Consider the following 12,753-nt stretch of genomic DNA (forward strand, 5'->3'; position numbering starts at 1 on the left):
AATTCATGGCTTCCAGCTTATTCTTTCTTACACATTCTTTGATCATGCCATTCTCATTCTCAAATATGCATCATGGCTGTCAACCATCTATTAAATAAAGTGTGCACTCCTCACTCTGTCAGTCAAAGTCAAGCAGAATCTGGCCTCAGACGACCTCTCAGAGAGATCAACAACTACATACATTCACCTTTACACTGAGGTCAGACTGGATGCCCCCAGAGAACTTCACGGACACTATAATTCTCTTACGTCACTAATACCTACAAGAGCTTCCTGACATCAGCCAAACCTGTGTACATAATTACAGGTTCAATATTAGTGACCCCCTCTATTCATGCCCATCAAAGTGACCTCACAGTTTGACATTGTAGAAAAGCAAAGGTTCTGTTATCAGCTAGACCTAGAATCAGATCATGGCCCCATCACTCAATTTGCTCAGAGTCATAGCTGGCAGGTAATTTCTCTGAACTTTGGTTTTCTAATCAGTGAAGTAGGCAAATACTGTCCACCTTACAAAATTGATATGAAAATTAGATGAGACCATAATGTTAAATATCCAACAGAGCCCCTCTCACATTTCAGACACTTCATGCATGTCGCTCTGCTGCCCATCATCTGTGGGACTTCATACTTTTTTTCATACTTTTCTTAGGCATACACACTTTTTATCTTTTACACTACTAATTATTATTCCAAAATAATTTCAGTGCCACAAAATAATTAAATCTGTTTCATTAAAAAGTTGATGGAGAAAGGAAAATAACCATAGAAGAATAAGATAAGGTTGGAATAAGGTGATACCATACTGAGGTAACATTTATTTCCATGTAAATTAATGCTTCAACAAATACACTTTGTATATAAATTATGATGAACATGTCCTGTTGGTGCTCAGAAATCTGATTTTTTTTTGTCCATTTCTTTTTTCTTAAGAAACGGAATAAACTGGCTAAATTACAATTTATCCCACCCAACTGAAGCATACAACATCCCTTTAAACCAATAATTCACTCTGGATTCTAGAAATGGGTATGTGGCATTTTTAAAAAAATAAACTATTATATTCAAGTGAATAATAATAATGTCATTATTTCAAAATAACAAAGCATAGGTGGTAAATCAACCACCAATGTAAATAATTGATGAGGTGACAGCCCCACGTAAAACAAATGATATTCAACTTCCCAACAATTATGGGTGATTATGGATTCCACATAATAGGGTCTTTAAAAAGAGAAATTATTCTTGCTTCTGTGAGATATTAAAGTCACTAGGAGAGAACTCTCATGTCATCCTCCACTCCCCTCGCTGTACCAATGAGGCCATCATTTCAAGAAAGCCATGACATTCAATGCCACCAAAAGGGGCAGACAGGGCCCAGGACTTTGCGTGGGCTTATTATGCCATGGCTGCCAGTGGCAAACTGTTCAGTCACTCTTCACACTCCTAGGCAGAATCTTATTTGACTCTTTCACTTTCAAAGACATTGTCTTTTTAAAGTAGTAAATTATAATGCATGAAAAATAACATTACCGTATCGTCTCCAGTCCATGCCAGGGGGTAAGGATGCCCACAAAATAAGGTTGTTCAGATGATTTAAGTAGGAAGGTAGGGAATGGAAACTCTTCTGATTATACCACACCTACAAGAGAAAGGTAACTTAGTGGCTCTCACAAAACTAATTCTTAAGTCTATTTGTCAGCCGTCCTTGGACTCAAGGGACACACGTGTCCATTAGCTTCTATGGCACCTGAGCTCAGGACTCAGAGGAATGTTCCTGCATGGCTGACAGTGAGCAGAAAATTCCAGTCTGCTAATTATATATTTATTTCAAGCATATAATTTACAGCTAAAAATAGATTAATTTTTCCCAGAACAAATGTGAATGTTGCTCTATAATTATGTTCTCACAGCAAAAAAGGAATCTGATCCCATCATTTTTTTTCTCTCTCAGTTGGTAAGCTAATGAAATTTGACCTGCAAATTAAAAGCAGAGAAAGTGATCAGAAAAAATGATTACTTTCAAATTAATAACTGAATGTGGAATATTATTTCTCAAAATAAATTGAACTGAACATTTGCTGAACATGGAGAATAAAGTAGTGTGCCTGCCAGACAGGAGAAGATGGGGAAAATAGGAGACAATGTTATTAAAGTTGAGACAATAAATAGCATAAAAAATACTAATTGGACCATCAGTAACTATATTTCAAGGTACCAATATTTTAATGAAAAATTTAAAAAATATACTCAGTTTGGAATGTTGGTGAATATCTTCAAGAAGCATAATGTACCAACTAGCAGATTTGGGCCTTAATTCAATTGAGTGGACGGTTCATTTCTTTAGACAATGCCATCTTCTGCGATAGACCATCTTCTTTGCAGAATTAGAGCTCATCCCCACTAAGTTAATGTTTTCAGGAACCTACTCAAGTTGTCACAGTTTATGCAAAAATTAGGACCAGAATTCAAGCACCTCATCTCCAACCTACCTCATCACACATGATCGAACATTTTTTAACCAGATCCTTGCGTTAATATGTTCATGGGAACAGCTAAGTTATAAATTATTGTTCGTGTATTTTAAGATAACTGTCCATACAAGACAATGTTACCCAGTTCTTTCTCATCAAGCAACTCAGAACACAGGCCCCTTATCTCCTTCATGCCAGCAATTACTATCATCCCTTCTTCAGGTATTTTCTTAAGTTCATAAGGAAATCTTTACAGTCATTTCTCTCAACTCCAAGGAGACAGGAATTCCTCCCAGACCCTGCTAACCTGGACAGTGGTTCTGTCCTTGCAGATTTGTACTCTCACCCTGACCATCCCTGCACTCCCGTGCACAGGGACTGGCCATTTTTCTGGAAATGACAGAAACTGGATTCTGTGAAAGTCTAGCGGCAGATTACTAAAGTAGGAAGACCCCTGCCAGTGGAGCCTGGAGCCTCCCATCACACTGCCCAAGACCTTCCTCTCCCCAGGTTCAGCTCCCCTGTTTAACTGGAGGAAAAAATATGAGCAACATTAGGAGTTTTCTAACTTCATTTTGCTGTATTTGTTTGTTTTAAGTTTAGTTTTAAAAGCAGGGTGATTTTTCTTAAGCTTAAAAATGACACTGTTGGGGAGGGTGGGTGGGTGGGTGGGGAGGGAAAAGGGGACTCAGGGGCACTATGATTCACAGTCACAATGTAGGTAGGTCACGGGGAGGGCAGTACAGCATGGAGAAGACAAGTAGTGACTCCATTGTATCTGACTACGCTGATGGACCGTGACTGCAATGCGGGGGTGAGGATTTGACCATATGGATGAATGTTGAAACCACAATGCTGCTCATGTGAAACCTTCATAAGGCTGTGTATTAATGACTGTGTAAGGAAAAAAAAAGGAGTCAGTGGACCAACCACGAAGGGCTACCTGAATAAAAAATAAATAAAAAAGACACTTTGCATGGAAACCAAAGTGGCGTGTCAGGGGAGAGGCTGGGCACACGCAGCCTGCTCACCCGTGGCGCTCTGAGCTCACAGGCAGCCAAGTCTGGCTGCACTGATGCCCCATTTCTTCACCTTCCCTGCATCCATACCATTTGCCAGACAATCGCCATGCCATCCCACTCAGCCGCTGGGCTCGGCCACATGACATTTCTTGGCCAATAGGATGTGGCGCCAGCAGGGGTTTGCAGAGCCCTTGAGTGTCTATCACAGGCATGGCAACAAGAAATTGAAGAACACTGAAAGGGGATGGTGTTGAGTGCCCCTTCCAGGGGACAAAGGGCATCTTGATACCTGAGTACCCTGACCTTTCCAAGATACCAGAGTTCAGTTTTGGAGGGAGGGGCATGTCTCCACAAGAATGCTCAGTGTGGCTCAGGGACCTCAGCGGGACAAACTGAAAGCACATCAGTTTTCACAGGGGCTGGATGAAGAAGGGAGGGCCAAGTGGGCTTCATGTGAAAGGGAAATAGGCCCCACTCCCTGCAGTATGGAAGCAGGCTGCGACCGTTGCTCAAAAGGTCTATTTCCAAATGTTGTTTCCACGTGTGGCCATCAGAAAGGATGGACAGAGAAGCACTTGGCAGTAGAGTTGAGGGCCTCTGAGAACTGGGAAGTGGGGTCACCCACAGGTTGCAGGACCACGAGCTCAGTGAGGAATGCTACCCATGGAGAGGGAGGCTGGCACAATTTGCTGAGCATAGCCTGACCCCTGGATCCACAAGCCAAGTGAATGTGTGTGTGGATGGTACTGATGGCTGTTGTTGCTCATCATATAACATGATCTTGGCAATACATGATTGATACCCAGAGGTTGAGACACCCTTGAACTTCATTTCAGTTTTTCTACAAATTGAACCTTATTTGAGAGACATTTTATGAATTCTTTAATAAGCAAAACACACTTTATGATGATCTTAAATTAATACTGGAGATTTAGCAGAGTTCAAAGGAAGAGCTTTTCTTTTTTATTTCCTCTCCCAGGAATGGTTTCCTAAAACACTGGACTGTGTTCTGGGAATATGTTGTGGAAGTCCCTCCCCTGCCATCCCTTAAGTCCAGACACAATAAAATCCAATAACTGGAGGAGGAAGTTCATCTCCTTTTAGAAACATATTCTGATACCTCAAATAGGACTTTTCATGTCAGGAATTATGTGCAACAGGTCCTCAGGAAAGCAACCCTAAACAGCCATAAGGAAAAAACTCACTCAGTGGAAATTCAAATGCATAAAATTATACTGAGAATTGTAGAATATATGCCAAACACCCAGAAGGAGAATATGTCCAGCTTTTTTATCTGAAGTGTATACGTTTTAGAGGGTGTTTTGATTAAACAAAATAAATGCTCAAGGTGAGAATGACATACTCATAAAGGTTCCAAGAGAGACATTGTACAATATAATCAATGTATTCATATCAAGCCTACTACTATGCAGATTTCCCATTTTCTCTACAAAAAGACTATGCAAACTGTACAATGTCTTATGAATGTATCCCAAAAGGCCCACATAAAGGCTGGTGGTTAATTACTGAAAGGTTAACGCAATAATCTGACATGACCTCAACCACCAATGGGCGCTGCAGGCATTTCAAACAACGGATGTCCTTTTATCGTCCACTGTAGTGTCATGATTCTGGGCTTTCTGAAAAGCAGCTCAGTCCCCAAAGGGCCAGATTCAATTCACTCATATGCCTGTGCCTGGCAGAAGTCACTAGTCAGCCATGTCAGTACCAAAGACCAAGCCAGACAGGGGCCCTAATGAACAGGTGTCTGGGAAATGCATGAGCCGGGCACATGCTCATCACAGAACAGGGGCTCTGGGAGGGCCCTGCTGCTGGGCCCTAGACGTCCGAGACCAAAGACACAACCACCTGCTGTAAATACGAATGTTTTGGATGGGTACAGATTAAAAAGTTAAAATATTCTTAGAGGAAATGAATAGATTCCTTCTTGGTATTTTCACACTGAGCTGTAAATCTTCCCATGTGTTGTGTTGCAAAAGAAGAGAGATCTGGACAAACCTCAGCTGAGGGAGGGATTCTGAGCCGTCTACACAATGACTTAAGTTTTTTGTTGGTGAGATATGTTAACACTTTCTTCAGGGATTATATTGTGAAGACCGAGTGTTACCATTTCCATTGGGAATTGCACTGAAATACCTGTAAAGGGCCTTCATCCCCCAGGGTAATTCCAAGATGCAAGAGCCCTCATCTCAATAAACTTTGCCCGGTTCCCATCAAAGTCCCCAAATGGCAGAGTGTGCTTCCGGGGCTCACACACATCAGCCTGGTTGCATCAGTTATGGACAGGTTTACCAGCAGACACAACACCTCTCAATCTATGCTTCCCAATTTCTCTCTCAATCAGGACCAACACTGATTTCTTTCCCAACTGAATGCGTTTCTCTTTCATCTTCCTACTGTGGACCTTTCCTCTGTCTCTGTGCTGATTTCCTACCACTGAAAAGCGCCCCCCCTCCAACCTATTCTCAGTGATGCTATGGGAAACATTTCTAACTCTGAGGGATAGTCCCAGCAGGCCTGGAAAACCCAGGCCCCTCTGAGCAGTCCCGTCCCACATGTCTACAGCTTTCTTTGTAGTTCTGGGCCCATCCTGCCTCTGGAAGAAGAATTTTAGTGCATGCATAGAAAAGCTCCTTGGCCATCAGGGAAAATAGTGATGTTTCCAGTTATCCTGGTGATGAGTGGGCTTAAAAATAGATTATCTTCTCATTTGCTTTAGATCTGTTAGGTAAATTCTGGATTTAACAAAGAGCAGTCACCTGTCCACTGTATTTCTGTACAATCTAAAGGAAAATCATTCATTTTCTCTTTCAAGGGAATGTTTACATACAACTGTTTTCATTTCACAGTAACAAACACTGGGATTGGATCTGGTTCCTCCTGTGCACACAAGTATAACAAAAAGATCTGTTACCTTTGCCACAGTTTTTGGTTCTGATGTATTCAAATTCGCATCTTGACCAGGAATTCGGACTCCAAAAGACCAGCCTCCGTGCCTGGTAACAGTAAATATGGTGTTAGTGCTTTAATCAGTGAGCACCAGGACTCCCAACCAGTGGGCATTTCCTTGCTGATTAACTAGTTATAATGGCCTTAGAAGGGCAACCAGCTGAGCACCCATGCCCTGGAAAGTGGCCACGCAGGTGGGTCAGAGTACAGAAGGAAGAAGCCTGACTAGTAGGGAAGGCACCCAGGGGGTTCTTGCTTATTTAGAAGGTGTGGATAAGACCTGCCACGTTAGAAAGTGTGCCTCCTAGAACTTAACCGTCTCATGGAAAACTCCTACCATGGTCGTGATCACCAGCATTCTAATTATTTTAATCAGTGGCCATTTTCTCTACAAATAGTGTTCCCAAATGACTTAGTTTGCCATGCTCCTCCAGGCGGCTCTATTTTGCATTGTTCTGCCTTCCCTTAACTTCAACACAAACCCTGCCTCATTCAGGAAGGCATCCCGGAGCACCCCAGCAGGAGCAGAGTTCCTTCTCTTTGGGGATCTCCTGACACCCTACATTTTCAACGACTGCATCAACTGTCACTCTGGGTGTTAATGATCTCTTTGCTCATCCTGTAGGCAGCTCTGTGAGTTTTTCCAGGTGAGGATTATATCTCTGATCTCCATACCCCTGGCCTGTGGAGTATCCAACACTTATTAAGCTTCCAAAAATATTGAACATTGGGAATAAAGGCACATATTGAACTTTGCATCCCACAGTCTGGATAAAAGGAAACTGAGGGACGAACTTCTACCAAAGGGCTCTGACTCTCCACAGAAACTAAGGCAAAAGACTCAGGATACTTTTCCACCTGCCTCCATTCATTCATTCACTCTAGAATAAATTCATTACAGAGACACTGACTGCACACCTTTTATGTGCCAGACACTATTCTAAGTCCTGGGATACAAACTCCTGCCTTCAGAAAGCAGATTCTGGGAACTGTTTTAAAGACGTGAAGAGGTGGCCCAAGAGGAGAGGCCGGCCAAGCACCCTGGGGTCTGGGGGCACCCAAGGAGGATGATGCTGCTGGGTGGCAAAGGTGAGGAGGAGAGGGTAAGGAGGAAGGGGTGGGGCAGACCCCAGGCACCAAGTACAGAGCACCAGACACTTTGGCATTGATGCAGTGGGATGGTATGGGTGTAAGAGTGGCCACCACGCCCGCAATTAAAGCAAAGAGAAGCACTTATTTAGAGTCACCCGCTTAGCCTCCAGGAAACTCAGCACAAAAACAAAAGCTTTCCCAAAAATCACCTGAGAGGAACCTTAAGACACCAGTTGCACCAAGATTCCCATATCGGATGCTGCCCAGTAGAGGGAATTCTCAAAGGAGGCCATCATTTCAACTTGCTGTTAATTAATCTGCCCTTATTCTTGAAGGCAGTAAAAGTGCTTCTGTTTCCCCTGAGCAAATCCCAGTTGCTATGATTCCCCACAGGGCAAAAGAGCGAAACTCTCCATTAAAGGATCTCATTAAGGCTTGGTGCACTTCTCTGCAGTTTCTGTGAGCATCAAGGTTAGAACTAGGCTTTTGAGTTTTTAAGAACATTAGCATTTGAAACAACAGGCTTTCCAGAGTAATATGAAGAACCACATTCCCAGCAGGATTCTGAACCCACCTTGGTTTTGCAAAGGGCAGCAGCAAATACTCCTCCAGGTGGAAGGCTGAGAGGTTCAGCAGAGTGTCGCCCAGGCGGTTGGTCAGGTAGGGAGCCGGGGTACTGCCATTGGGACACGCCTGTAATTGTTTTCAAAGAGATAAAATAGGAACTCATTTAAAATCCACGATCAGTTTTACTGATGTTACTTTAAACTAAATATGACTCTTCCTACCTTTCCTTTTCAAATAAATAATCTATGGCCCTTTAGATGTTCTGATTTCCAAATCTCTTTAATAAGAGTCACCTACATTTGAGAATCACACCAGAATTCCACTGAGACCTTGGCTATCAATTATATTTGGGAACTTCAGATCCTTTTCCGCATGTAAGTTTGGGCAGATGTGCAAGAACCAAACAGGGAAGACTGATTTCATGGGGGTGACCCTGCATGTGATGAACCTGAAAGGGAGTCGGAGGCAACAAGTGGGGGGACGGGCAGCCGGAGAAGCCAGAGAAAGGCGCGCGTCTCCTCTCCTAGCGCCTGAAGGAGTCACATATCCCTGCAGCCGCACTTCCTTCGGGGCGCTGACACCCCCACCCACCGAGGCTCTGCTCCGGCTGCCCTGCCCTGCCCTGTCGGGCCCAGCTTCCAGGGCTTTCTCACCATTTCCCAGAAGAGCTTAGGAAAGGTAATATGTTAAAACCTGTTAGGACACTGGAAATGATGCCTTGTCCAGACCTTTCACTTCGGCTTCGGAAGCTTGTTTGTTCATGTGCCAAATGGAAGTTAAACCAGCCTCACCCAACTCACGGTTTTTGTTAGATTTCGATGTACAGAAAGAACTACAGCAAGGTGAGAGTGTTCTATGAATTCAAGACATGACTTTCAGTTTCTTGGTTGAAAGGCATGGGAAAGACACTGAAAGGAGGAAGAGCTGTTTTCAATCATAATGCAGCTGAGCTCCTAGTGCACAGATTGATGGCCCCACTTTTCAGCTTCCCAGCGTCCAGTCCCTCTCTCTGATCCACCTTAACACAACATCATGATGCAGCTTTCTGAAGCACTGTATTCATTTAGAAGACTCTCTTGCTGCAAAATCAAATTCTTATCAGGAAGTCAAGTCCACCAGCAAATGCCCAGAGGCTCTCTTTCTGACCATATCTGTTTCGTTCTCCCGGAATGCGGGCTGCGCAGGAAGCTGAGTAAGGGCACCAGAGGCACCAGCTCCTGTCCGCCGGGCTTGGTGAAGGTGCCTCGGATGGCAAAGGCTTGCAGATGCAACGAAGGTAAGGATGTGGAGACGAGCAACTATCCTGGATCATCAAGGTGACCCTGATTCAGTCTCATGTCCTCCTGAGAGGGAGGCAGGGTGGTCGTAGAGAGAGGGGAGCAGGCAGCATGAGCACAGAGGCCAAGGCAGAGGGAACCAGAGGCTGGAAGAGACAAGGGACAGACTCCCTTCCGGCACGTCCAGGGCAGCACCTTGATTCCATCCACCGATGCTGATTCAGAATTCGAAGGACAGTGGGAGAATTCATTTGCATTGCTTGAAGCCATACAGTTTATGGTAGGAGGCCCAGGGAGCCCAGACAGCCTCCATTCCCTGTCTGAGCCACACTCACTGCTGATCGCAGGGTTCTGGCCCTGTGGCTCTCCACAGAGAAGTAGGCCCTGCGATGCCCACTGGTTCTCCAGAGCCAGCTCATTTAAATTTCCTCAGGGGCTCTCGGAAGGCATCTTGCAGAGTAGTGCTTCCCCTCAGAAGCAAAGTAACCTGGGAAACTTGCTGCAGGTCTGGAGGGGTCATGGTATATTTGCTAAATATACAAGAAAATAGACAAATTCTTGTAGATCAGAACTTCTGGGTAACAGATGAATTTGAGCAGTGAGAAGCAGTTTGCCAGGTAACTGGGGCAACACAGTCACTAAAGACCAGAGAACAGGTCCTGGAGAACCTTCTGCCTACCGCATGCATCTCCTTCAAGCCACCTTGCAGACTTGGGGACTTCATGAATTCCACCCACTCTTGCTTAAACCTCTCTGACACTTACTGTTTAGATACATACTTCTCAAAGTGCACACCAAAGAACACAGGTGCCACAGAAAAGAGGGATGCTTTAGTCAAATAATTTGTAGAAAATGCTGCATCTTTTCCACCCTCCTCGACAGTTAAGATAATAGCATTCTGAAAGAGCCGTAGCAGAGACCTAAATACGTCCAGCTTTCTCCAGCATCCCGGAAGCTTATGTGCATGAAACTTTTTCACGTCAACCTTCCGTTTTGCTTCCTCCCTACATAGTACTGAAATCTTGTAGTTCAGGTAAGTTTGAGTGAAATTAGGAACATCAACATCAACCATTCTCATATTTATTCCTTTACTGCTTTGCTGCTGACACCTAACCCCCTTCCACTAGGTCACAGGTAGCTTGTCATAAAAGGTACCAGGATAACAGAATGACTAAATCAAGGTCACAAAATAATAGCATAGAGACAAAAATTGGAGGTTTCATGAGTAAATGGAGCAAACAACACAGGAAAAAATTAATCAGAAAAAAAAATCAATAAATCTTGAACAAAGATCATTTGTCCTCTCAAAGGAGCACCAAATACAGCTCTGGGTTTATCCTGGACCATGTTCCTGGGTTTGACCCAGAGTATGTGGAGCCCCATCTGCACTATGAGGTCAGCCACTGTCTGCAGGCTGTGTGGCTGCTGTCACCACATCCACAACTCGTGCCTAAGAGAGGAAAGCAGACCAGCTCCATCCAAAGAAAACTCTCTGAACTCATGACACTATGAAGAGGAATGGATCCCATGGCCGCCCACATAAGAGCCCTGTGAACGTGCTCTTCATGTGGCCATTTCCTTAACAGATCCTCGGTTTGCTCTGATGGAGGTTTTTTTGCTTTTCCTTTTTTTCCATAAACTGGGATTGCCACATTAGTGTGTTGATTGTGGCTGATAGGTCCACACCTTTTATTAATTGCCTTTCGAGATCTCCTTTGAGATAAGTTGCTATCAGTTGTCCAAATAAATTATGATTTATTCTCCTCCACAGATCAGATAGCTATGGCTTCTCTTTCATACCAGAATACCTACATCTACATGTTTTTGTTGGAATCAACCATAGACAGAAAAGAATGATGCTTAGCTTTTAACATCTTGCTCTCAGAACTCAAATATATGACAAAAGCTTTGAGGTCATCCTGCCTTAAAAAGCCCCGAAAGACAACAAATGGGAGCACCATGGTGGAATCCATACAACATCCACATTGCATAAATGTCCACTTTATGTAATGAAACTTTGCCAAGAACCAGCTAATCAAGTAAATCAGAAAGTCACAGAGGCTCACTGACTTAACAAAAATGAAGATTTTATAGATGGAGTCAAGTCATTTTGTTACTTGAGGTTGAGACTTTAAAAAGATCAAAAACACTATAAACCTACCAGGCAGCTGCATGAGTCCCGGACTTCTTGGTGAGAAAAGGGATCTGTGTGCCAGCATGAAGAATTCTTCCTAACAAAACAAAAGAGAGAAGGGAATGATCTTTCAGATTACAAAGCTATTGTACTTCCACAAAAGAGAGTTCCATCAGACCAGAACACAGTTCACAAGATAATCATCTCCTGCTGCAGAAGGCAGAACTCTTAGATTTGTTTTCACAGCTTGAGCTGTTAATCTGATGACAATGTTTTATTACAATGACAATATTTCCATCCTATTAAATGATGCTTACTTGGGTGGCTGTACTGAAGGCACTAGGGCTCCCTGGGACTTCCATGGAGATCGAGGGGCTTGGCTCAAATCCTGACGCTCCTAGTCAGCTGCCAGTTCCTTTTCGTGGCATGAGAGCAACTTAGGCATCATTTAAAGAAAATAATTACTAAATTCCCATTATGACAAAATGCTACAACAGGAACAGTTAGGAGGACAACTTGCAGCCATGGTTCAAAACCCTTTTTATTCCAGAACTTCCCTCTAGCTTGGTCCCTTATAGGCTTCATACTTTGATTTTTTTTTCTTTTTTTTTACTTATGTTTGTAAACCAAACATTGATTTAGTAATGGTAATTATTCCTATATACCCAAAAATTGGGAAAGAAAGGAGGAAGCCACACTTACTAAACTACAGGAACCGCACTAGGTATGTTTGCATATGTTCTTGCTCTGCCCACTTTTTAGAAGAGTAAGTGGAGGTCTGAGTGGTTCAGTAGCTCATCTGAGATTACAGTTTAGACTGGCCGGTCAAGCTTGGAGCCCAGGCTCTTTGCTCCACACAAGAACACAAAGGTGAAAAATGTCCAGTCCCATGAAAAGAAATCGCCATTTCTATTAGCATGTCAGCCATGCACAATTTCCACTGATTTTTTTTTTTAATCAAAAGTGATTTACAGATCTCCAATTCTACAGTCTTGGTTATCTAGTTTATGGGGACTCCAGTTTGAGACTTTAAAGTAACAGTGGCCATACCACCTGAGGGAATAATGTGTTTAATCAGCTGCCGTAGCTTATAATCATGTTTTTAAAAAGGACTCCATTCCCACTTCTTAATCTCAGCAGGGTGGGGCCCTCTCTACTGCTCCCAGGCCTTCCGGCTGCTGCCTCCGCTGACTGTTAGCAAGCGATTACTGCTCAAA

General features: G+C 43.4%; 1 protein-coding gene across 2 annotated transcripts in view; it reads right to left on the bottom strand.

Annotated features, from left to right (window-relative positions):
* ABCA13 (ATP binding cassette subfamily A member 13) overlaps window positions 1-12,753 on the bottom strand; it is a 390,923-nt gene that overhangs the window by 127,542 nt on the left and 250,628 nt on the right. For both annotated transcript variants that reach the window (XR_008998757.1, XM_057505338.1), the window contains exons 45-48: window positions 11,564-11,633; window positions 8,133-8,251; window positions 6,432-6,513; window positions 1,534-1,642 (exon numbers count right to left, since the gene is read on the bottom strand). Coding sequence is in view for 1 of the 2 variants with exons in the window: in XM_057505338.1 (XP_057361321.1) it covers window positions 1,534-1,642; window positions 6,432-6,513; window positions 8,133-8,251; window positions 11,564-11,633 (380 nt within the window). In the remaining variant the exon portion in view is untranslated. The remainder of the gene's footprint in view (window positions 1-1,533; window positions 1,643-6,431; window positions 6,514-8,132; window positions 8,252-11,563; window positions 11,634-12,753) is intronic.

The sequence above is a fragment of the Manis pentadactyla genome, chromosome 7 (genome assembly GCF_030020395.1).
Source record: "Manis pentadactyla isolate mManPen7 chromosome 7, mManPen7.hap1, whole genome shotgun sequence".
Taxonomy (NCBI): domain Eukaryota; kingdom Metazoa; phylum Chordata; class Mammalia; order Pholidota; family Manidae; genus Manis; species Manis pentadactyla.